General features: G+C 42.7%; 1 protein-coding gene and 2 non-coding genes across 3 annotated transcripts; 2 read left to right on the top strand and 1 right to left on the bottom strand.

Moving 5' to 3' along the window:
* Positions 1 to 59: 59 nt before the first annotated feature.
* Positions 60 to 24,451, top strand: LOC139536575 (store-operated calcium entry regulator STIMATE-like). Its single transcript, XM_071337214.1, has 8 exons — positions 60 to 1,265; positions 3,064 to 3,112; positions 3,328 to 3,423; positions 5,932 to 6,053; positions 6,545 to 6,657; positions 6,847 to 6,924; positions 7,151 to 7,300; positions 17,291 to 24,451. Exons 1-8 carry the CDS (start codon positions 1,064 to 1,066, stop codon positions 17,423 to 17,425), a joined length of 945 nt encoding a protein of 314 aa, XP_071193315.1. The 5' UTR covers positions 60 to 1,063; the 3' UTR covers positions 17,426 to 24,451.
* On the top strand, positions 16,119 to 16,190 carry trnae-cuc (transfer RNA glutamic acid (anticodon CUC)). Its single transcript has one exon. It is a non-coding gene; the product is annotated as a tRNA-Glu (tRNA).
* trnae-cuc (transfer RNA glutamic acid (anticodon CUC)) lies at positions 16,889 to 16,960 on the bottom strand. The gene has a single exon. It is a non-coding gene; the product is annotated as a tRNA-Glu (tRNA).
* Positions 24,452 to 24,960: the final 509 nt, after the last annotated feature.

The raw sequence follows: 24,960 nt of genomic DNA, 5'->3' as shown, positions 1-24,960 counted from the left end.
TCACGTCGAGCACATGAACCTTTACGTCTTGTCAACATGAGTGGGCAGTCTGAACAGACTCAGAAGGGATGTAGCTTGAAATTCTAGTGGTAAATTAGCTAGCTATGCAACGAATGGACTGGATACTCAGGTCATTATTCATAGATTTTATGCTAAACAGCTTTTTTCAAATACAATAACATCTGGAGTCGTGAAAAGATCAATATCATGCATGTCATACATGCAGGAGAGATCAATTGCAAGTAACGTTACTTGGACTGAACCAGACTATGTAGCTAATTTAGCTAGCCTAGCTAAATTACCGGCGTTAGCAACTACCTGCTTCACCCTGGTAACGTTAGGCTAGCTAAAATGATAACTGGTGGTTTGTACCTGACGCGATATTAGCGCAACACATTTGTATTTACTCAAGGAGCTTGATAGCATAGCTAGCTAACGTTAAGTGGTACAAAAATAGCCGAAATCAGCTAGCTTCATTTGTTAGCTAACGTTAACCCTCTCGCGCACTGCTAAAATCACATGAAGAACATGCCTTGGGATGACTCATCTTTTACCCGACTGATGTTAAATGCAACTTTGTTGCTAATGTTTCCTTTAGTAAAACATTGAGTAGCTGCATGCATGTAAGTGTGGTATTTCCGTGAAGTATCCTTGTCCATGCTTGCCTGTGTATCTAGCTAAGCTAAAGCTAGTTAACGTTAGGTAGGGACCCAAGATGGGTTTTAATTTGTCGTAAAAGAAGATGCTGACGCATGGTATGTATCTCGTCCTTTTGTGGCTATTCGGGATTAATATTATCAACAATGGCATTTGTTTGCTGACACTGGCTACATAGGAAACGGAAATATATGGATCCGCAGTTAAAAGGGAGAAGATTCCATTACTAGTGGCTAGTTATCGTTCTCTGTTTTGCCGATATTGTCTGCATAGCTAACTAATCGATTGCTAGCTGGATGACGAAGACACCTATTCTATGTGGATGAGACATTTCAATTAAAGTTATTGCTTGGCTATCTACCTATATGCCATCGCCCCAACAACCCATTTTTTTATCTGGTCAACTATGGCGGTTAGCTGGGTGAGTCTCCTTTCTCAAGCCGGGGACGTGGCTGCACCCGCCGCTATGTCCTCTTCCAATACGTCAGTGTCCGCCAGTCCCACGCCAGATGCGGACACCCGTGGCTGCGAGAACGGTGCCTTGATGGACTCTTTCGGCATTTTCCTGCAAGGCCTGCTAGCGATGGTGGCCTTCAGTACGCTGATGTGTGAGTACAGCCAGCCAGACGCACACCCTGACTGGAAATTTGACTTGTTTGTTCAGTATAGGCTTATTGTTGTAATTGAATAACCTGCTTAGGCTACTTGTTTTTAATTGTCTGTTTTCAATTGGCAAGAATCACTGGCAGTCATAGCATTCACTGTGTCTCAAAAGACTGGATTGGACGGAGTTACTTTGGACACAACAGACATCCATGTTGGCCCATCCCCTTAGTGTGCCTTTTTGGCCATGTAGTTTGTCCTCCCCTTTGATTCAGTGTCAATGTTGCCCTGGTGAAGAGGAACTTCAGTCACATCAGCAAGAGGTGAGGAATGTTCAGCTCAGAGCAGCGATGATGCCTGATGCAGCTTTCTAAGCAGGAATTGGCTGGGCCTGAGCCTGCATCAGTCACACAGCCCACAGCTTACATGCAGGGTGTGTCAGTAGTTACTACTCTGTTATGTGTTGAGTATGTATGAGGGAGCCTGAAGTTACAGCATAACCATATGAAAATGCCACTGTAAACATTCGTTTGGGCATCACACTAGGAAAACGAGCTCCCCTTTTGACAGGTGACATAGACACATACTTTGCACACACGCATGCACGCACACAGTAAAGTACTTAACACACACTAGGAGATTGTTGTCTAGTGGTACCATGGCTGAAACACAAATTGAGGATTAGGGTATGTCCAGTAGATTAGTGACCAGTTGAGTCATAAAGCATTGAACCACTTCTCACCCAGCAATCAATCATGTGTAATGGGTGTTAGGAGAGGGGGGGGGGGGGGGGGGGCATGGAAACAAGATTACTATTGTTGGGAACAGCCAGAGCTTTATTTGTCAGCCATTATGTCACGTTGAGAGAATACACACGCTCACACAGGGATTAATTAAAGTGTAGGCCTAGACTTTAAAATAACCCAGTGGCTTGTGCCTCTCGTACACATAGGGGCCTGAACCCCAGAGTAGCAGTCGGGCAGTTTCTTTCATGTAGGCTATTGTGTCTGTAGGGAACAATGTTTGAACACATTCTCCCAACCTACAGTATCTCTTCCCCATTCTTCCATAGCCAGGTTGGTAACCCAGGTGATAATGCTGAAAGATTCAGGTCACTGATATACCAGTCACGTGGTCAGGACAGTGTGATATGTAATATGACAATGCCTGGTGTAACATACTAATAGCACTAGCCGGTCCTCTTGATTACAGTGCTAAAGGCACATTTCTTTTAGCTCATAAGAAACAAACCAAGTATTTCCTCTGCTGACAGGCCAAGTGAGATTTGGCTGATAATGATAGTCACAGTAACATCAGCTTGACTACAATTTTAGTACAGTAGTGTGCCACTTCCTCTTTTACCATTCACCCTTCCTCTATAGTCTGACCTTGTGTTAACATGGCATCTCAATAGCTGACTTGTTAAGAGAATGTAGCCTAATGAACATTGTTTGGTTCAGTCTTAAGTCTATTAGTTAGGCTATGGTGCCAGGTGTAGCCTAGTTAAAAGGGAACACTGAACTGCATTTCCCATCACACTGGCCAATACTCATAGAAAAAGGCCCCTTACATGTCATGCTGATATGTTGACCATCATACTAAACTTGATGATGAAAATGTAAAGCCTAGTTAACTTCAGACTTGAACAGTCCTAAATTAATTTACATGAATAGGCTGATTGAATCTACTCCTTGACATAATTAGGACAGAGGTACTGATTCATCCCACTGCTGTCGTGTGTGTCCGTGTGAGAAAGAGAGCAGCAGTCCTATATGTGACTCTCTGTCTGTCTCCTCTCCACAGTAAAGCGCTTTAGGGAGCCCAAGCATGAGAGAAGGCCCTGGAGGATCTGGTAAGACAGGAGCCATCTCACACCCACTCCCAACCAGTGTATTCAAGCTTATCCTCTTCAATATTTCTTATGACCTAGTTACAATGTGAACAGTGAATTGCAACTAAGATAAACACAAGACTGGTGCATGTTGTAATGTTATGTTCAGCTTTTGAAACAACTTGAATGCTCAAAGAGTTTTAAAAATATCCTCCTGTCCTGGCCAACTCTTCCAGGTTCCTGGACACCTCCAAACAAGCCATTGGGATGCTGTTTATTCACTTTGCCAATGTCTACTTGTCTGACCTCACAGAGGAGGACCCCTGTTCACTGTGAGTCTCTGTATATTTGTATGTGTCCATCAGTCATTGTGTTTGTCTGACTGTGCGTATGACTATGTAGGATAGTCTCTTTATAACATTGTCTACCTCTTCTTCAAAAGTGCCTTCCTCACCATCTTAAATAAGCATGCCCCTTTCAAAAAATGTAGAACTAAGAACAAATATAGCCCTTGGTTCACTCCAGACTTGACTGCCCTTGACCAGCACAAAAACATCCTGTGGCGCACTGCACTAGCTTCGAATAGTCCCCGCAATATGCAACTTTTCGGGGAAGTCAGGAACCAATATACACAGTCAGTTAGGAAAGCAAAGGCTAGCTTTTTCAAACATATTTGCATCCTGCAGCATTGACTCCAAAAATCTTTGGGACACTGTAAAGTCCATGGAGAATAAGAGCAGCTGCCCATTGCACTGAGGTTTGGAAACACTGTCACCACTGATAAATCCACGATAATCGAGAATTTCAATAAGCATTTCTCTACGGCTGGCCACACTTTCCACCTGGTTACCCCAACCCTGGCCAACAGCTCTGCTCTCCCTGCGGCTACTGCCCCCTTCTCCTTCACCCAAATCCAGACAGCTGATGTCCTGAAAGAGCTGCAGAATCTGGATCCCTACAAATCAGCTGGGCTAGAAAATCTGGACCCTCTCTTCCTAAAATTATCCGTTGTCGCAACCCCTATTACTAGTCTGTTCAACCTCTCTTTCGTATCGTCTGAGATTCCTAAAGATTGGAAAGCGGCCGCGGTCATCCCCCTCTTCAAAGAGGGAGACACTAGATCCAAACTGTTACAGACCTAAATCCATCCTGCCCTGCCTTTCTAAAGTTTTTGAAAGCCAAATGAACAAACAGATCATCGACCATCTCGAATCCCACCGTACCTTCTCCGCTATGCAATCCGGTTTCCGAGCTGGTCACGGGTGCACCTCAACCACGCTCAAGGTCCTAAACGATATCATAACTACCATTGATAAACAAAACAGTACTGTGCAGCCGTCTTCATCGACCTGGCCAAGGCTTTCGACTCTGTCAATCACCGTATTCTTATCGGCGGACTCAACAGCCTTGGTTTCTCTAATGACTGCCTCGCCTGGTTTACTAACTACTTCTCAGATAGAGTTCAGTGTGTCAAATTGGAGGGCCTGTTGTCCGGACCTCTGACAGTCTCTATGGGGGTGCCACATGGTTCAATCCTCGGGCCGACTCTTTTCTCTGTATATATCAATGATATATATCGCTCTTGGTGATTATTTGATCCACCTCTACGCAGACGACCCCATTCTGTGTACATTTGGCCCTTCTTTGGACATTGTGTTAACAAACCTCCAAACAAGCTTCAATGCCATACAACACTCTTTCCGTGGCCTCAAACTGCTCTTAAACGCTAGTAAAACTAAATGTATTCTCTTCAACCGATCGCTACCCGCCCGCCCGTCTAGCATCACTACTCTGGACAGTTCTGACTTAGAATATGTGGACAACTATAAATACCTAGGTGTCTGGCTAGACTGTAAACTCTCCTTCCAGACTCACATTAAGCATCTCCAATCCAAAGTTAAATGTATAATCGGCTTCCTATTTCGCAACAAATCCTCCTTACCCTCGTAAAACTGACTATCCTGACGATTCTTGACTTCGGCGATGTCATTTACAAAATAGCCTCCAACACTCTACTCAGCAAATTGGATGCAGTCTCTCACAGTGCCATCCGTTTTGTCACCAAAGCCCCATATACTACCCACCGTTGCGACATGTATGCTCTCGTTGGTTGGTCCTCGCTACATATTTGTTTCCTAACCCACTGGCTTCAGGCCATCAATAGGTCTTTGCTAGGTAAAGCTCCGCCTTATCTCAGCTCACTGGTCACCATAGCAATACCCACCGGTAGCACACGCTCCAGCAAGTATATTTCACTGGTCATCCCCAAAGCCAACACCTGCTTTGGCTGCCTTTCCTTTCAGTTCTCTGCTGCCAATGACTGGAACGAATTGCAAAAATCACTGAAGTTGGAGACATATCTCCCTCACTAACTTCAAGCATCGGCTGTCAGAGCAGCTTACCGATTGCTGCAGCTGTACACAGCCCATCTATAAATAGCCCATCCAACCAACTAACTACCTCATCCCCATATTTGATTTGTTTTTCTTTCTACTCTTTTGCACACCAGTATTTATACTTGCACATCCTCATCTGCACATCTATCACTCCAGTGTTAATTGCTCAATTGTAATTACTTCGCCACTATGGCCTATTTATTGCCTTACCTCCTTACTTAATTTTCACACACTGTATACAGATTTTCTATTGTGTTATTGACTGTACGTTTGTTTATCCCATGTGTAACTCTGTTGTTTTTGTCGCACTGCTTTGCTTTATCTTGGCCAGGTCGCAGTTGTAAATGACAACTGGTCTACCTGGTTAAATAAAGGTGAAATAAAAAAAATTAAATAAAAATACCTCAACCTTGAAGTAGGTAATGTCTCCTCTCTCTTCCTCAGTTACCTTATAAACTTCCTCCTGGATGCGTCTCTGGGCATGCTGCTGATATACGCCGGGGTGAGGACTGTCAGTGCCATTGTAGAGTGGAGGCAGTGGGATGCTCTACGCTTCGGAGAATACGGTGAGGATCAGGAGAGTGTGTGTGTTTGTTGGTGTGGATGAGATCCTTTCACCCTGTAGTACACATGATGTCCAGAAGAGGGCAGAGGCTACCTCGTGCACTGCAGTGCTGCAATGTCATCCAGATCAAACAGTGGATCACTGTTAACTTGTTCAACTGAGGCAGAGTTTATGGATGCCACAATGAACTTTCCCTGGTTCTTTGATTTAAAGACACAATCTGCAGTTAAAACAATTACAAAGCAGTCACCCTGCTTCTGTTTTGGTAAAAGGCTGAGATGGGCCTGGAGAAATGTAACCACTCAACAAATATTCAGAGAAGTGAGGACATTTTTGCCGGTCCTCACTTGTAAAATAGTATTTTGGGGTTTGGGTTAGAATTGGGTTTAGGTTTAGAGTTAGGGGTTAGGGAAAACAGTATTTGGAGTGGGATTCAATTGTTGTTCCCAAAAAAGTCCTCACAAGTATAGTAAGAGATGTGTGTGTGTGTAGGAGAGCCCGTGCAGTGCACAGCGTGGGCGGGCCAGTGTGCTCTCTACATCCTCATCATGATGTTTGAGAAGGTCCTCATCATCCTGGTCCTACTCATCCCCCAGTGGAAGAAGGTGAGTAAGGGGGCATATTGGGTAGGGTCCTGACCTATGACCATTTGTATCAGTTCATTTATATTATCCCTGTGGGAAGTGTATGAATTCTAACAGTACTGTAAAGTTTGTCTGTTTTAACTCGGTTGTGTTAATGTTTTTATTTCCTGTCTTGTTTGTTGTGCTCATTCGTGTGTCTGTGTATCACAGCTGGCTCTCCTGAACCCCATAAACAATCCTCAGTTGGAGCTGGCCATCGTCATGCTCATCGTCCCATTCTTCGTTAATGTAAGTTAAGTGTGCAGTGCCTCCGTGAGGCAGGGCTCTATGAAGAACATAGTATCATATGGAATGGTATTACTTCATAGGTTGTTGTTTGCTACAACTATGTGTATTTGATGTTCTGTTTGTTGACAGATTTTAGCCAGTTAGGTTTGTGTGTGATCAAACTGTCTCAGTCGTGTGTCTGGTGATGTACTTGCTCAATGGGCTGTGTACCATATGTTGTCCTCAGGCCCTGATGTTTTGGGTGGTAGATAACTTCCTGATGAAGAAGGGGAGGACAAAAGCGAAGCTGGAGGAGCGGGAGGTGGGGGATGATGTGCGGGGCAACCGTAAGGTGCGCTACAGACGGGCACTTTCCCACGACGACTCGGAGTCTGAGGTAAGACCTGGACCCCGCCACTAACACAGGGCCATTTATAAAGTCATGGACAAAAAAATTGTAAAAACACAATCATACATACATTACACACACAAGCTGGTTTTGGAAAGAGCTCGGGAAAATCCTTAGGGGGAATATCGACTAAAGTCCTTGATTTGATTCTGAGCCTTGTCCACCTCCTCCTTACCCCCAAAATCCCTCTCCTTGTTAACCCTGTGTGGCCTCTCGCTCTCCTCCATTGCCTCGGGCTGATGTAGCCACTGTGCTAAGCTACATCCTCCCTGAACTCCACTGGCTGTGTAGACAAACACTGCCCAGCACCAGCAGGAGCCTCACTCTGGGCTGTAAATCATTACACCTGGTGCCCATGATCAGTCACTTTACAGGCCTGTAATTTCCTCCACAGACCAGAGACAACCACTACACTCACAAACATTCATACATTAAGTCATTTAACAGTCTGCCTCGAGCAGGGGGAATTCTTATGAATCAGAAACTGTAAAAACAAACTGCCCATCCGTTATAAGGAGTTTTTTTCGAGTCCAGAGTTGTTGCTTTGGTATCAAAGGTTGAGCTGATTGTGAAACCTAGGCAATTGGTTTCTTCAGTAACAAGAGGGTAACTCATGACTCATCCATAGCAATTTTTATTTAACCTTTTATTTAATTAGGCAAGGATTACCGACACCGACATTCCCTCTTATTGAGGCAAATTTGCTTACGTCTGTAATATTAGGTGATTAGGCTACACCACTTTCCTGAATATTTTTTGGTTCCAAAACAATTATTTGTTTAGAATTAATATGCATTTGCATGCTTCCTGCAATGAAAGTATCTACCCTGTCCCTGTTTTTCGTTTCCAGCTCGCACTCCCTCTCCCCCCTTTGCACACAGAGTGAAGGGAGAGATGCATCCTGATAAGCACAAGCATACGACTGTTGAGGAACAATTTTAAATGTAAATACGGGATTATTAAAAAATTAAATAAAATTAAACACTTACTGTTAGGGTAAGTGAACCTATTAAGCCCACTTTTATCTTTGGATATAGGTATTTTTCTTTAACAAATTCTGCTGTTTTAACTAGAAGTCGACCGATTATGATTTTTCAACGCAGATACCAATTATTGGAGGACCAAAAAAGCCGATACCGATTAATCGGACGATTATTATTTTTATTTTGTAATAATGACAATTACAACAATACTGAATGAACACTTATTTTTACTTAATATAATACATCAATAAAATCAATTTAGCCTCAAATAAATAATGAAACATGTTCAATTTGGTTTAAATAATGCAAAAACAAAGTGTTGGAGAAGAAAGTAAAAGTGCAATATGTGCCATGTAAGAAAGCTAACGTTTAAGTTCCTTGCTCAGAACATGAGAACATATGAAAGCTGGTGGTTCCTTTTAACATGAGTCTTCAATATTCCTAGGTAAGAAGTTTTAGGTTGTTGTTATTATAGGAATTATAGTACTATTTCTCTCTACGATTTGTATTTCATATACCTTTGACTATTGAATGTTCTTATAGGCACTTTAGTATTGCCAGTGTAACAGTATAGCTTCCATCCCTCTCCTCGCCGCTACCTGGGCTCGAATCAGGAACACATTGACAACAGCCACCCTCGAAGCAGCGTTACCCATGCAGAGCAAGGGGAACAACTACTCCAAGGCTCAGAGCGAGTGACGTTAGCGCTCAGCCCTCTGACTAGCTAGCCATTTCACATCGGTTACACCAGCCTAATCTCGGGAGTTGATAGGCTTGAAGTCATAAACAGCGCAATGCTTCAAGAAGAGCTGCTGGCAAAACGCACGAAAGTGCTGTTTGAATGAATGCTTACGAGCCTGCTGGTGCCTACCATCGCTCAGTCAGACTGCTCTATCAAATCATAGACTTAATTATAACATAATAACACACAGAAATACGAGCCTTAGGTCATTAATATGGTCGAATCCGGAAACTATCATTTCGAAAACAAAACGTTTATTCTTTCAGTGAAATACGGAACCATTCCGTATTTTATCTAACGGATGGCATCCCTAAGTCTAAATATTGCTCTTACATTGCGCAACCTTCAATGTTAAGTCATAATTATGTAACATTCTGGCAAATTAGTTCGCAATGAGCCAGGCGGCCCAAACTGTTGCATATACCCTGACTCTGCGTCCAATGAATGCAAGAGAAGTGACACAATTTCATTTGGTTTATATTGCCTGCTAACCTGGATTTCTTTTAGCTAAATATGCAGGTTTAAAAATATATACTTCTGTGTATTGATTTTAAGAAAGGCATTGATGTTTATGGTTAGGTACACGTTGGAGCAACGACAGTCCTTTTTCGCGAATGCGCACCGCATCGATTATATGGAACGCAGGACACGCTAGATAAACTAGTAATATCATCAACCATGTGTAGTTATAACTAGTGATTATGATTGATAGTTTTTTTTATAAGTTTAATGCTAGCTAGCAACTTACCTTGGCTTCTTACTGCATTCGCGTAACAGGCAGGCTCCTCGTGATGCAGGTGGTTAGAGCGTTGGACTAGTTAACCGTAAGGTTGCAAGATTGAATCCCTGAGCTGACAAGGTAAAAATCTGTCGTTCTGCCTCTGAACAAGGCAGTTAACCCACCATTTCTAGGCCGTCATTGAAAATAAGAATGTGTTAACTGACTTGCCTAGTTAAATAAAGGTGAAAACAAAAAAAACTGATTATGAAAACAATCGGCCATTCCGATTAATCGGTCGACCTCTAGTTTTAACCAATTCATCTGGTTATATCCATAACAGTTTTTTTCTTCCAAGCCAATCAGATGTTATTGACAGTTGTGTAAGTTCCCACTAGTAGCCAATTTCAAAGTTGCAAAAGGTGTGGACTAACATTGAATTCTTACTTACAGGCCTTTCCCAACAATACAGAGAAAAACAACATTTAGAAATAATAAAATAGTCAAACGTAATAATACATGTTGTTGTCTTAGGTCTCTCTTTATGTAGTGTTGTCTCTTGTCGTGATGTGTGTTTTGTCCAATATTGTTATATATACAGTGGGGAGAACAAGTATTTGATACACTGCTGATTTTGCAGGTTTTCCTACATACAAAGCATATAGAGGTCTGTAATTTTTATCATAGGTACACTTCAACTGTGAGAGACGGAATCTAAAACAAAAATCCAGAAAATCACATTGTATGATTTTTAAGTAATTAATTTGCATTTTATTGCATGACATAAGTATTTGATCACCTACCAACCAGTAAGAATTCCGGCTCTCACAGACCTGTTAGTTTTTCTTTAAGAAGCCCTCCTGTTCTCCACTCATTACCTGTATTAACTGCACCTGTTTGAACTCGTTACCTGTATAAAAGACACCTGTCCACACACTCAATCAAACAGACTCCAACCTCTCCACAATGGCCAAGACCAGAGAGCTGTGTAAGGACATCAGGGATAAAATTGTAGACCTGCACAAGGCTGGGATGGGCTACAGGACAATAGGCAAACAGCTTGGTGAGAAGGCAACAACTGTTGGCGCAATTATTAGAAGATGGAAGAAGTTCAAGATGACGGTCAATCACCCTCGGTCTGGGGCTCCATGCAAGATCTCACCTCGTGGGGCATCAATGATCATGAGGAAGGTGAGAGATCAGCCCAGAACTACACAGCAGGACCTGGTCAATGACCTGAAGAGAGCTGGGACCACAGTCTCAAAGAAAACCATTAGTAACACACTACGCTGTCATGGATTAAAATCCTGCAGCGCACGCAAGGTCCCCCTGCTCAAGCCAGCGTATGTCCAGGCCCGTCTGAAGTTTGCCAATGACCATCTGGATGATCCAGAGGAGGAATGGGAGAAGGTCATGTGGTCTGATGAGACAAAAATAGAGCTTTTTGGTCTAAACTCCACTCGCCGTGTTTGGAGGAAGAAGAAGGATGAGTACAACCCCAAGAACACCATCCCAACCGTGAAGCATGGAGGTGGAAACATCATTCTTTGGGGATGCTTTTCTGCAAAGGGGACAGGATGACTGCACCGTATTGAGGGGAGGATGGATGGGGCCATGTATCGCGAGATCTTGGCCAACAACCTCCTTCCCTCAGTAAGAGCATTGAAGATGGGTTGAGGCTGGGTCTTCCAGCATGACAACGCCCCAAAACACACCGCCAGGGCAACTAAGGAGTGGCTCCGTAAGAAGCATCTCAAGGTCCTGGAGTGGCCTAGCCAGTCTCCAGACCTGAACCCAATAGAAAATCTTTGGAGGGAGCTGAAAGTCCGTATTGCCCAGCGACAGCCCCGAAACCTGAAGGATCTGGAGAAGGTCTGTATGGAGGAGTGGGCCAAAATCCCTGCTGCAGTGTGTGCAAACCTGGTCAAGAACTACAGGAAACGTATGATCTCTGTAATTGCAAACAAAGGTTTCTGTACCAAATATTAAGTTCTGCTTTTCTGATGTATCAAATACTTATGTCATGCAATAAAATGCAAATTAATTATTTAAAAATCATACAATGTGATTTTCTGGATTTTTGTTTTAGATTCCGTCTCTCACAGTTGAAGTGTACCTATGATAAAAATTACAGACCTCTACATGCTTTGTAAGTAGGAAAACCTGCAAAATCATCAGTGTTTCAAATACTTGTTCTCCCCACTGTATATATATACACTGCTCAAAAAAAGAAAGGGAACACTAAAATAACACATCCTAGATCTGAATGAATGAACTATTCTTATTAAATACTTTTTTCTTTACATAGTTGAATGTGCTGACAACAAAATCACACAAAGTATCAATGGAAATCAAATTTATCAACCCATGGAGGTCTGGATTTGGAGTCACACTCAAAATTTAAAGTGGAAAACCACACTACAGGCTGATCCAACTTTGATGTAATGTCCTTAAAACAAGTCAAAATGAGGCTCAGTAGTGTGTGTGGCCTCCACGTGCCTGTATGACCTCCCTACAACGCCTGGGTATGCTCCTGATGAGGTGGCGGATGGTCTCCTGAGGGATCTCCTCCCAGACCTGGACTAAAGCATCCGCCAACTCCTGGACAGTCTGTGGTGTGGCGTTGGTGGATGGAGCGAGACATGATGTCCCAGATGTGCTCAATTGGATTCAGGTCTGGGAAACGGGCGGGCCAGTCCATAGCATCAATGCCTTCCTCTTGCAGGAACTGCTGACACACTCCAGCCACATGAGGTCTAGCATTGTCTTGCATTAGGAGGAACCCAGGGCCAACCGCACCAGCATATGGTCTCACAAGGGGTCTGAGAATCTCATCTCGGTACCTAATGGCAGTCAGGCTACCTCTGGCGAGCCCATGGAGGGCTGTGCGGCCCCCCAAGGAAATGCCACCCCACACCATGACTGACCCACCGCCAAACCGGTCATGCTGGAGGATGTTGCAGGCAGCAGAACGTTCTCCACGGCATCTCCAGACTGTCACGTCTGTCACATGTGCTCAGTGTGAACCTGCTTTCATCTGTGAAGAGCACAGGGCGCCAGTGGCGTATTTGCCAATCTTGGTGTTCTCTGGCAAATGCCAAACGTCCTGCACGGTGTTGGGCTATAAGCACAACCCCCACCTGTGGATGTCGGGCCCTCATACCACCCTCATGGAGTCTGTTTCTGACCTTTTGAGCAGACACATGCACATTTGTGGCCTGCTGGAGGTCATTTTGCAGGGCTCTGGCAGTGCTCCTCGTGCTCCTTCTTGCACAAAAGCGGAGGTAGTGGTCCTGCTGCTGGGTTGTTGCCCTCCTACGGCCTCCTCCACGTCTCCTGATGTACTGGCCTGTCTCCTGGTAGCGCCTCCATGCTCTGGACACTACGCTGACAGACACAGCAAACCTTCTTGCCACAGCTCGCATTGATGTGCCATCCGGGATGAGCTGCACTACCTGAGCCACTTGTGTGGGTTGTAGACTCCGTCTCATGCTACCACTAGAGTGAAAGCACCGCCAGCATTCAAAAGTGACCAAAACATCAGCCAGGAAGCATAGGAACTGATAAGTAGTCTGTGGTCACCACCTGCAGAACCACTCCTTTATTGGGGGTGTCTTGCTAATTGCCTATTTCCACCTGTTGTCTATTCCATTTGCACAACAGCATGTGAAATGTATTGTCAATCAGTGTTGCTTCCTAAGTGGACAGTTTGATTTCACAGAAGTGTGATTGACTTGGAGTTACATTGTGTTGTTTAAGTGTTCCCTTTATTTTTTTGAACAGTGTATATTTTTTTAATCCCAGCCCCCTCAGGGGGCCTTTTGCCTTTTTGGTAGGCCGTCATTGTAAATAAGAATTTGTTCTTAACTGACTTGCCAATTTAAATCCAATGAACATAATTAGTAACAATAATTTATACAAGGGGTACCACTGCCGAGGTAATTGAGGGATATATGTACATATAACTAGGAATAAAGTGACCGATTTAGTAAACCGCAGCAACAGCGTATGTGATCAGTCCAAAAAAAGTTAGTCCAGGTATCTATGTGGTTAACTATTCAGTCTGGGTTCTACTAAGCTAACATATGGAATTGTTTTTAGATCGTAATACCACAGATCATTTAGCTATTTGATTTAGAATTTTAGGACCCCTTTAGGTATAAAAAATTATACAGTACTAGTCAAGTTTGGACACCTACTCATTCAAGGGTTTTTCTTTATTTTGACTATTTTCTACATTAGAATAATAGTGCAGACATGAAAACTATGAAATAACACATGGAATCATGTAGTAACCAAAACCGTGTTAAAGAAATCAAAATATATTTGAGATTCTTCAAAGTAGTCACCCTTTGCCTTGATGACAGCTTTGCACACTCTTGGCATTCTCTCAACCAGTTTCACCTGGAATGCTTTTCCAACAGTCTTGAAGGAGTTCCCACATGCTGAGCACTTGTTGGCTGCTTTTCCTTCACTATGCGGTCCAACTCATCCCTAACCATCTAAATTGGGTTGAGATCGGATGATTGTGGAGGCCAGATCATCTGATGCAGCACTCCATCACTCTACTTCTTGGTCAAATAGCCCTCATACAGCTTGGAGGTGTGTTGGGTCATTGTCCTGTTGGGGGAAAAAATGATAGTCCCACTAAGCGCATACCAGATGGGATGGCGTATCGCTGCTTAATGCTGTGGTAGCCATGCTAGTTAAGTGTGCCTTGAATTCTAAATAAATCACAGACAGTGTAATCAGCATAGCACCATCACACTTCCTCCTCCATGCTTCACAGTGGGAACCACACATGTGGAGATCATCTGTTCACTTACTCTGCGTCTCACAAAGACACGGCGGTTGGAAGCAAAAAATCTCAAATATGGACTCATCAGACCAAAGGACAGATTTCTACTGGTCGAATGGCCATTGCTCGTGTTTCTTGGCCTAAGTAAGTCTCTTCTTATTGGTGTCCTTTAGTAGTGGTTTCTTTTCAGCAATTTGACCATGAAGGCCTGATTCACGCAGTCTCTACTGAACAGTTGAGGTTGAGATGTGTCTGTTACTGAAACTCTGACGCATTTATTTGGGCTGCAATCTGAGGTGCAGTTAACTCTAATGAATGTATCCTCTGCAGCAGAGGTAACTCTGGGTCTTGCTTTCCTGTGGCGGTCCTCAAGAGAGCCAGTTTTCATCATGATTTTTGCGACTTCCCTTGAATAAACTTTAAAAGTTTTATGAAATGAAAGTCAGTCAATGCAGATAATGTCTTAAAATAATGATGGACTGTTGTTTCTCTTTGATTATTTGAGCTGTTCTTGCCATAATATGGACTTGGTCTTTTACCAAATGGGGCTTTCTTCTGTACACTAACCCTACCATGTCACAATACAACTGATTGGCTCAAAAGAAGGAAAGGAATTCCACAAATTTTAACAAGGGACACCTGTTAATTTTAAATATATTCTAGATGACTACCTCATGAATGAAGCTGGTTGAGAGAATGCAAAGGTTGGCTATATATATGTTTTGAATTGTTTAACACATCTTGGTTACTACCTAATTCCATATGTGTTATTTCATAGTTCTGATGTCTTCACTATTCTACAATGTAGAAAATAGTAAAAATAATAAATAACCCTGGAATGAGTAGGTGCTTCCAAACTTTGGACTGGTACTATGTATGTATATATTTATTGTTATCAAGACAAATGGGTCAATTTATATTGTTGTTACTTTTTGTCCATATCACCCATCTCTAATAGCACTATTGACATTGTTGAGTGACTAAAGTCGCTCTGGATAATAGCATCTGCTAAATAACTTGAATGTATATAATAGCGGTGAGGGCATCGAATCCTTACTTCTAGACCACCAGGGAGCTGTATCTAATCTTAGGAATGCATGTCCTATGGCATTACCGTCACACAGACTTTGTGGCACTACACACGACTGGCCGTGGCATGTGTGATGGGAGTAGTTTCTCATAGACAGCTGGATGTAGTGTAGCAGACTGCCACCACGTTGCGCACTTCCTCCAATCAGAAGAACCATCTGCAAATCACCAGTGGGGCCCAAACCCACTATTAAATTAACCTTCCTGTACAGGTGTACACAGAGCATATATAGCTTTAGTAATCTGCCTCAAGCTATATAAAAAAAATGAACAGTCTGTCTACATGGAGATTAAGAGCAGTGATCTTATAGAAGGTGGAAAATAGCAGGCTTGTTTTTTAGTGATGAGTTGGACCTAGTTGATGCTGACATATTGGTTATGCTGTAAACAACCCCGATGGCAACCCTCTATACTACACCCAGATACTTTGACAGACTTCTCTGTCCAGTGACATTTGTTCCTTCCACTTTCACACCTCCCTGGTGGTCTAGTGGTTAGGATTCGGCGCTCTCACCGCCGCGGCCCGGGTTCGATTCCCGGTCAGGGAACAAGCTTTTTGTTGTTTCCAAGAATGCCCGTCAACGGTAGCCCAGTCATCACAACTATTCTTTTATTTACACTCTTGAGTACTTCTCCTTTTACCTGTTCACTCAGATCTTGAAATACATTTGTATTCAGACCCCTTGACCTTTTCCATATTTTGTTACGTTACAGCCTTATTCTACAATGGATTAAATAGATGTTTCCCTCATCAATCTACACACAATGCCCTTATATAGACAAGTGTGTGCCTTTCCAAATCATGTTCGATCTATTGAATTTACCACAGGTGGACTCCAATCAAGTTGTAGAAACATCTCAAGGATGATCAATGGAAACAGGATGCACCTGAGCTCAATTTCGAGTCTCATAGCAAAGGGGCTGGATACTTAGGTAAATAAGGTATTTCGGGTTTTATTTTTAAGACATTTGCAACAATTTCTAAACCTGTTTTCACTTTCATTTTGGGGTATTGTGTGTAGTTTGACGAGGGGGAAAAAACTATTTTAATACATTTTAGAATAAGGCTGTAATGTAACAAAGTGGAAGAAGTCAAGAGGTCTGAATGCATTCTCAATGCACCGTATGCATGTGTATTTTAAGATCTGAATGAACGGGTAAAAGCAGAGGTACGCTAGTGTAAATAAAAAATGTTTGATGACTGGGCTATGGTTGTCGGGCCTTCTTGGAAAGAATAAAACGTGTGTTCCCTGACCGGGAATCGAACCCGGGCCGCGGCGGTGAGAGCGCCGAATCCTAACCACTAGACCACCAGGGAGCTCTGTGTGGAGCCTGAATTTGTCAGATGGAATGCGTGACAAAAGGGAGGCGCCTCTCCAAGAGATGTAATATACCAGACTGCCACCAGGGTGAGCACTTTTTTACCCTAAGCAATCAGCCCCTACCCCCATCTTTCCACCCCTCTGAGGCAGATGGATGAAGAATGATGTGTTTCTTCTGACATGGGAGATTTGCTGGCGGCTGTGAGCATTTAAACTCTGGGATTCAACTCATTTGACCCATATCTCAGTGTTCTTTGAATATCATCCATCCAGGCTGTGTGACTTCCTTTTGCCTCATTTCCAATCTCTCTCGTTCTCTCTCTCAGATCCTGTTCTCGGCTGACGATGAGATGGACGACTCGGAGGAGGAGGATGTGCGCCGGCTCACCGGCCTCAAAACGGTCAAGAAAAAGAAGCACCGTATGGGGATCCTCTGTTTAACCTGGGCCTACCCAGGCTGACCTGGTCTAACCCACTCCTGTGTCCACTCGCCTCACTTCACGTCCCCACTCTCCCTCTCCAGGCCCGCTGCCCTGACTGGAGCCTCCTGGGAACATGTCGTCTAGATTCCTCTAACAGCAGGCTAGCATTGGTCTTTGTGAGTAGGGCGCCTCTGTAGGGAGGTGGGATCATGGAGGACTGCAGATCATGGAGACTATTGGACTGCCTTTACTACACATTCACATGGGACTCCTGCAGCCTCTACACTGGGAATAGAAACACTTGGGAAAGTATTTTGCTGCAGCTAACCACATCTGAGATTTCACCATAGATCTATCACTTATGGTCGTGACACTCATTGAATAAATTAATTGTTATGATTGTGGAAAACCGTTAACACTGGTGTATTATAGGAACGTTTGGGTCTGGTTGAGTGGGTGACGCAGTATAATTGCTAGCACCCCTTCACTGTGGTTCCACACAAACTCTTAAGAGGCCCAGGATAATATTAACTGCATCAGGTTAAGCTGTGAATGGTTGTTACTTTTTCTGTGGTTTAACAGGTGACCTCTGTTGGATGTAGAGGGAGAGATCAGGCACCTGGGATTGCACTCGGCCTTTTCCCCTGCCTTCAAGCAAACCTCTGTCATTTTAACATTTTAATACATTTGATACTTATCTTCCGAATCTAAAAGTGATTGTATTCCTCATTTAGATTCCGTATATAAAATGTATGTCTCTTCCTCAGCTAGGCTGACTGCAGTGGCTTGTTATAAGAGTTGGTGGAGGTGTGTGTCTGTCTGTGTGAACTTCCCATTCATGCATGTGCGGGAATGTGGGAAGTTTAGGATGATGCTCCTATGGAGGCTTTGCTCTGTAAACATGCAGTGTTTTATAATAACCACAACACTCACATTTCTAACTCCTCTAAGCCTATATCATGACTGCAGAGGGAGGACGGGTCAAGACAGTGCAGCTTGGCTGTGTGTGTCTCAACCATGCACCACCCAACCTTAACCTAAGGGACTGAGACCCCTATCCCAGTGACGGTACAGCCAGGCTTTAGGTCTGCAGGCCTGGATCGGGCCCTTCTCTCCCTGTGTGTGTGACTTAGCTAGGATCTCTTCTGTTACCTATTTATTCCTTGTCTTTGGTGTGTCCTGTATTTTTTTACAGTTATTTTGGGCTAAAACCATGAGACTGAACCTACACCATGTGTTCTTAATTCAGAGACAGTAGATATGGGACCTGAGGGTGTGTCCTCACAACCAATGTTCAAACTCTCTGCTCTTGCCCACATCACTGGTCTAAGGATGTTCTTTGTTTGTTTTGTGTTTTTGTATTTGTTTTGTTCATTCTTTTTTTTCGACAATGTGCCTGTGTGAATTTACCGTGTTTGTGGATGTTCGTCTTGTGCCTCAGATCTTCAGACTTGCAGTAGCATTCAGTTGGTTTGGCTCAGATGTTGAGAACTTGACAGAAACACAGACCTCTAGACTGGGAGTGACTTTTGGACCGGTGTACAGTGGAGAGAGCAGTGCGGGTATGTTTGTATGTTTGTGTGTGCAGTGTTGTAGTACTCGAGACTGGTCTCGAGACCACATATTGAGTGTTTCGTTCTTGTCTTGGTGTCGGATACATTTGTACTCTGTCTTGACTCGGTCTAGAACAGTGACGACTCGTCATTTCTTCCCGATACCAGCAGAGTAAAAAAATAAAACATAATTATCAACTTCCATTCAGTCAGTACATAAAACCACTTCGCCAGGCCAAATATACAGTGTATTCAGACCCCTTGACTTTCCACATTTTGTTACGTTACAGCCTTATTCTAAAATATATATAATTTTAAATCCTCATCAATCTACACACAATACCCCATAATGACAAAGCGGACACAGATTTTTTTGCAAATTTATTCAGAATAAAAACTGCTACCTTATTTACGTAAGTATTCAGACCCTTTGCTATGAGATTTGAAATTGAGCTCAAGTGCATCCTGTCTCCATTGATCATCCTTGAGATGTTTCTATGACTTGATTCGAGTCCACCTGTGGTAAATTGATTGGACATGATTTCAAAAGGCACACACCTGTCTATATAAGGTCCCACAGTTGATAGTGCATGTGAGAGCAAAACCAAGCCATGAGGTTCAAGGAATTGTCCGTAGAGTTCCGAGACGACATGATTGTGTCGAGGCACAGATCTGGGGAAGGGTACCAAAAAATGTCTGCCGCATTGAAGGTCCCAAAGAACACTGTGACCTCCATCATTCTTAAATGGAAGAAGTTTGGAACCACCAAGACTCTTCCTAGAGCTGGCCGCACGGCCAAACAGCAATCAGGGGAGAAGGGCCTTGGTCAGGGAGGTGACCAAGAACCCGACGGTCACTCTGTGGAGATGGGAGAACCTTCCAGAAGAACAACCATCTCTGCAGCACTCCACCAATCAGGCTTTTTTGGTAGTGGCCAGACATTCCTCAGTAAAAGGCACATGACAGCCTACTTGGAGTTTGCTAAAATGCACCTAAATGACTGACATGATAAACAAGATTCTCTGATCTGAAACCAAGATTGAACTCTTTGGCCTGAATGCCAAGCGTCACATCTGGAGGAAACCTGGCACCATACCCAAGAAGACTCGAGGCTGTAATCGCTGCCAAAGGTGCTTCAACAAAGTAATGAGTAAAGGGTCTGAATACTTACGTAAATTATATATATATTTTTTTAATAAATTAGCAAAATGTCTAAATCAGTTTTTGCTTAATATGGAAATAGTTGAGGTTGAAAATCAGAAATCTATAGGAAAACTCGTTTAAAAAAATAAAAAAACACACACCAAAACAGGAAAACATTTCACACAGAGTGGGTGCTTTTCCTTCGCTGGGCGGGCTGTTTGGGAACTATTTCACAACATTAGAGTATATCCACTACTCCAGGCACCACTGCATAGGGATGATGGAAAGACAGCAGTCACACACAGCATGTTAAAGGATGAGCAGTCCATAAACTCTGACATAATAAGCCTGTAGGTCCCAATAATAAGAATACAAAAACGCAACCATTAAGCATTTCCCAATCGAAATGTACAGCTATTACTTCACGTTTAGCACACAGAGTAAGCGGTGACCTAAAGTTTAAAGTGGAACTGACAGCATTTTAACTACTTTGCAGATATAAAACAGAATCATATCAGTCAAAAATATCTAATTCCCAGTTCATGCGACAAAACCAACATTAGAGGTTTTAAAAATAGGTTATATTTGACTCAACGTTCCATGACATACACTAAGGCATTGTTGGCAGAGTAGATGGATGCAGTTCAATGCATGATTAATATAATTCACCAATAGATTTCTTGGTAGTCCCAAAAATATTGCTATCAGGTTGTAAATCACAGCTGGTCTGGTACATTGTTTGCTGCCTCCATTCGGGATGCACTGTTTCAGTTTCAAACACTCAATATTCTGAACAAAAATGTACAAATGTAACTAAGGCTGGGAATGTCAATACAATTAAACTAGCAAGGGCAATGATCAAGTTAGTCATAACGTGGCTAATAGGCCAGCGTATCTATTTATGTATCAAGCTAAAAACACAGCCTAACGTTAACTAGATAGGAGGATCTTTGGAGGAGTGGGTGAGTGACTGACTTTTTACCCTCATAACATTTATTTTGATGGCTATACACAGCTAGAGATGCAAGGTTAGCTAGCAAGAATGACTGTTATACAGTTAGCCAGAGGGAACTTGAACGCAAGAGATATGCTATCTCTCCGATTTCAGAGCACTCTTGTCTGTGTGCCAGAGCGCTGAACTGATGACTTTACGAACGCGCAACACCTGCCGAATATGTCCTTGTCAGTAAACATAGGTTAAAAAATATATATATAAGTTAGTCAAGAACGCTCTAGATAACATGTAACCAGGTTTGCTACGGGGATGGTCATTGAGGTGTTCTCTCATTTGTGTCGAAGTAGCTAGCTAACGTTAGCAAGCAAGCCAACTTTAGCCAGTTGGGTGCTTGGTTTGGACAAGCTGCAGAAGGGCGCGGAGGCTACAGTTCCCCATCGTTTATGAGTGCAATTTTGAAAGCTAACTAGCTGAAAGTTTGAGAGGATTTATCTAATGTTCCTTTGTTAGATTTGAGCTAATCTTGCTCTGGCTAGCATGAGTTGATGTGCATAACTGAGGAAGAGCCTACATTTTTCATGGTTGTTTTTTTATTTTTTATTTTACCGTTATTTTACCAGGTAAGTTGACTGAGAACACGTTCTCATTTGCAGCAACGACCTGGGGAATAGTTACAGGGGAGAGGAGGGGGATTGTTAGGGTTGCGAAAGTTCAACTGAGATAGGAACAATAGGACACCTGAACTTGATTAAAATAATTGTTTAATTCAAAAGTTAATAAATGGCAAATACATTTTTCGTATATACGGGTCCACTGCACCACCCCGCAGGGTGGTAACAGAGAAGACACTTGTTACTGACAAAGACATTATAATAAATACTCATGACAGAGATAGTTCCCACTTCCGAGCCGGCCTGTCAGAGTAGAGACTGGGCGTGGTTTAGACTCACCCAGCCTATCGTTGATGTTGGCACATAAGCTAGTCCTAGCCCCTTTGCGCTCTCTGTTGTCCCGTCGCTGTTGCTGTGTAGATTACGCTTCTTCACCCCAAAGACTGGGGTCAGACAGCTCTGTAATATTGTCTGAGCTATTCACACCTGTTATACAATGTCCACTGTTCTCGCTCAAGGCTAACTACAGCTTCCCAGCTTCTTATCTGAGCTAACTGTTACTTTCGGCACACACACACAGACACCCAGGCGCCCAGACCAACAGTTAGCTAATATTCAATCACATTTAATACAGTTGCTAATCACGTTTGTTATAGTATTCAATCACATATGATATAGTTGCTAATCACGTTTGTTATATTATTCAATCACATATGATATAGTTGCTAATCACGTTTGTTATAGTATTGGGTTATGTAATAAATACCATTTAAAATAACACAAGCATATTGCTATTACATTGTTATAACTAACTTCTTTCTAAGCAGGGTTTCTCACACACTTATAAACAGATACAGAGACAGACACACACACACCCAAGGACAGAGGGCTGACGTAAACCTTTCATAAACACTGATAAGGAAAGGCTTTGATCAAAAGAGTGCTTGGGTCCGCATTTCACGAAATAATGAGACACACACACATAACCAAGGACAGAGGGCTGACTACGCACACACAAAATCTCCTGCTTAGCTGAACATTTGATAACAAAGAACTTTTGCTATAAGACTCAGAAGGATGACGCCCAACTCATCAGAACCAACCAGAGGACCAGAACTTCCAGACTCAACCTACTTTCTGTACTGTATAAAATGTATATGCACTCTGTTATCTGGGCTTTTTTCTGGAGGTTCTCTATGAGCTAAAGGAACGAGACCGTATACGCTTGTACCAGATATCTTTACTCTTAAATAAAGCTGTCGCTTGTCATACAATTTACCACCTTGTCCGAATCGATCCTTGACCGGCTCGCCCTTCTCCATATCCAATTATCAACAGAAACATGGTAAGCAGAGGATGGTTATCTAGATACCCGGTCCAGAGTGGTTGATGTGGATGTGAGGGGGCGAGTTGGTGAAAGGAAGGTTCACGGAGGACAGGTGAAATCTTTTGGGGGGGAGGACAGCAGTTCTGCTCAGCTCGAGAAACTGATCTCCTGGTCGACCATAAATAAGGTAAGCAAGACCTGTTAAATCAAACTTTGCATATTGTCGTATAGTTCTTCCAAATTTTGATCAGTGGTACCGAGTCTGGGTAAGAATTCTTGTTTAAATTTATGAGCATAGATGACATGTGAACGACAGTGAAGTGAACATATGTGGGAATAATTTGTAAGTCTTAAGCGCTATTATATAGTCCGGCTTGTGACCGGTGAGGAATAGGCTTAATTTGTGTTAAAAGCGCTATTATATAGTCCGGCTTGTGACCGGTGAGGAATAGGCTTAATGTGATAAAAAGATCTATTCGTATAGTCCGGCTTGTGACCGGTGAGGAATATAGTAAGCACTATTCAATAGTCCGGCTATTCAGTCGGTGAAGGGTAGGCTTAAAATTGGGATAGGCACTATTCAATAGTCCGGCTATTCAGCCGGTGAAGGATAGGCTTGTTCCATCCCCATTCATATAGTCCGGCTGTGACCAGTGACGAGTGGGGTAAAGTTTGTCAAGACCTATTAGTATGGTCCGGCTTGTGTCCGGTGAGGAGTAGGCTAGACTTATTCAATAGTCCAGGCGATTGTCCGGTGAAGAATAGTCTATTTGTGTTTGTAGGCGCCAGGTTGAAAAATGTTCAATGTTTAAGTGTAATGTTTCCAATGTCTAAAGTCTAAGTGTTCAACGTCTAAAGGGTAATGTTCATAGTGGGAAAAATGTAAATGTTTAATGTATACATGTAAAAAAAAAATTGGATTCTGGATTTTATCCAGTGACGGGCTAAGTACAGTCGGATAGTCAAACATATACACTGATATACACACACACATTACCAAAACTATTCTGTACTAAATTCCACTGCATTAAAATAAAATATGACGACCCCAAATACTCCAAAGCTAAAATTTAACGATTTTCTAGATCAGAAGATACAAGACAAGTAAGGGGGAAAAGAACAAGACTGGAAGAGTGGCACCCCAGTTCTTTTGGTATGTCTAGATATGGCATGGAACACGAATGTAGGTGTAACCTTTTGACCTATTTTCATTGCATTTTCATGTGGTTTGATCACCCACAGGGAAATGTAGTGAGGATAATGAAATCGTGGTCATTTGGAATACTAATTTTGAGATAATAGAGTTTATAACTCTTGACCATAATTGCAATTAACCACAGAGGAGTCAGGTTTCTGGTTTTAAACATTGGCTATGACGGTTTTGAATGGGCTGTTATTGAATTGGTTTGAACAGGAGATATTTTAAGCCTATAGGGCATGGAAATAAAAGTGATAGAGAGCTTATTAGTAAAGAAAGGAATTTATATGGTTAGCATTTGTTTTGGCCATAAGAAGATAGAGATAGGTTTATTAAGGTTATGTAAGGACTTTAGAGATTGACACTATAAGACATGTTGTTAATTTTAAATCCATGATTTTAGATAAAGTCAAAACAGTGAGACACTTAGTTAATGTTTGGGACCAAGCTACAGACAGATAAGGGAAAGGGCAGACAGAGTGGCCCTCCCCGCACTGCTGAGACCTTGAAGGTTTGAGAGCAGAGAAGGGAGTTTTGGAAGGGGGCGCCAGGACAGAGATAACAGAATGGGTAGATAACAGTTACTGAATGGAGACAAAAGGGAGAATTGGACATGTGGAAAATGAAAGGGGCGCTCCTACATAATAATGTAGAACATAAGAATATTTTACTAAGTCATTATTTAGAATAGGTAAGGTTGATACCTGGCCAGAGCCAGGTATCAAACGGGGGAGGGGTACATTGTGGTCTAGGATAGGATGGGGCCTATTGGATAATAAACTAATTT

Source organism: Salvelinus alpinus, chromosome 12 (assembly GCF_045679555.1).
Source record: "Salvelinus alpinus chromosome 12, SLU_Salpinus.1, whole genome shotgun sequence".
In the NCBI taxonomy this organism is placed as follows: domain Eukaryota; kingdom Metazoa; phylum Chordata; class Actinopteri; order Salmoniformes; family Salmonidae; genus Salvelinus; species Salvelinus alpinus.
This window is presented reverse-complemented; position numbering and strand designations above follow the sequence as displayed.

What these genes read in the sequence shown, in the direction of transcription:
- LOC139536575 (XM_071337214.1), top strand. Translation starts at nt 1,064, where the DNA reads ATGGCGGTTAGCTGGGTGAGTCTCCTTTCTCAAGCCGGGGACGTGGCT. An exon ending in AGAAGGCCCTGGAGGATCTG is followed by an intron (nt 3,113 to 3,327) that starts GTAAGACAGGAG and finishes CAACTCTTCCAG; the next exon opens with GTTCCTGGACACCTCCAAAC. An exon ending in GAGGAGGACCCCTGTTCACT is followed by an intron (nt 3,424 to 5,931) that starts GTGAGTCTCTGT and finishes TCTCTTCCTCAG; the next exon opens with TTACCTTATAAACTTCCTCC.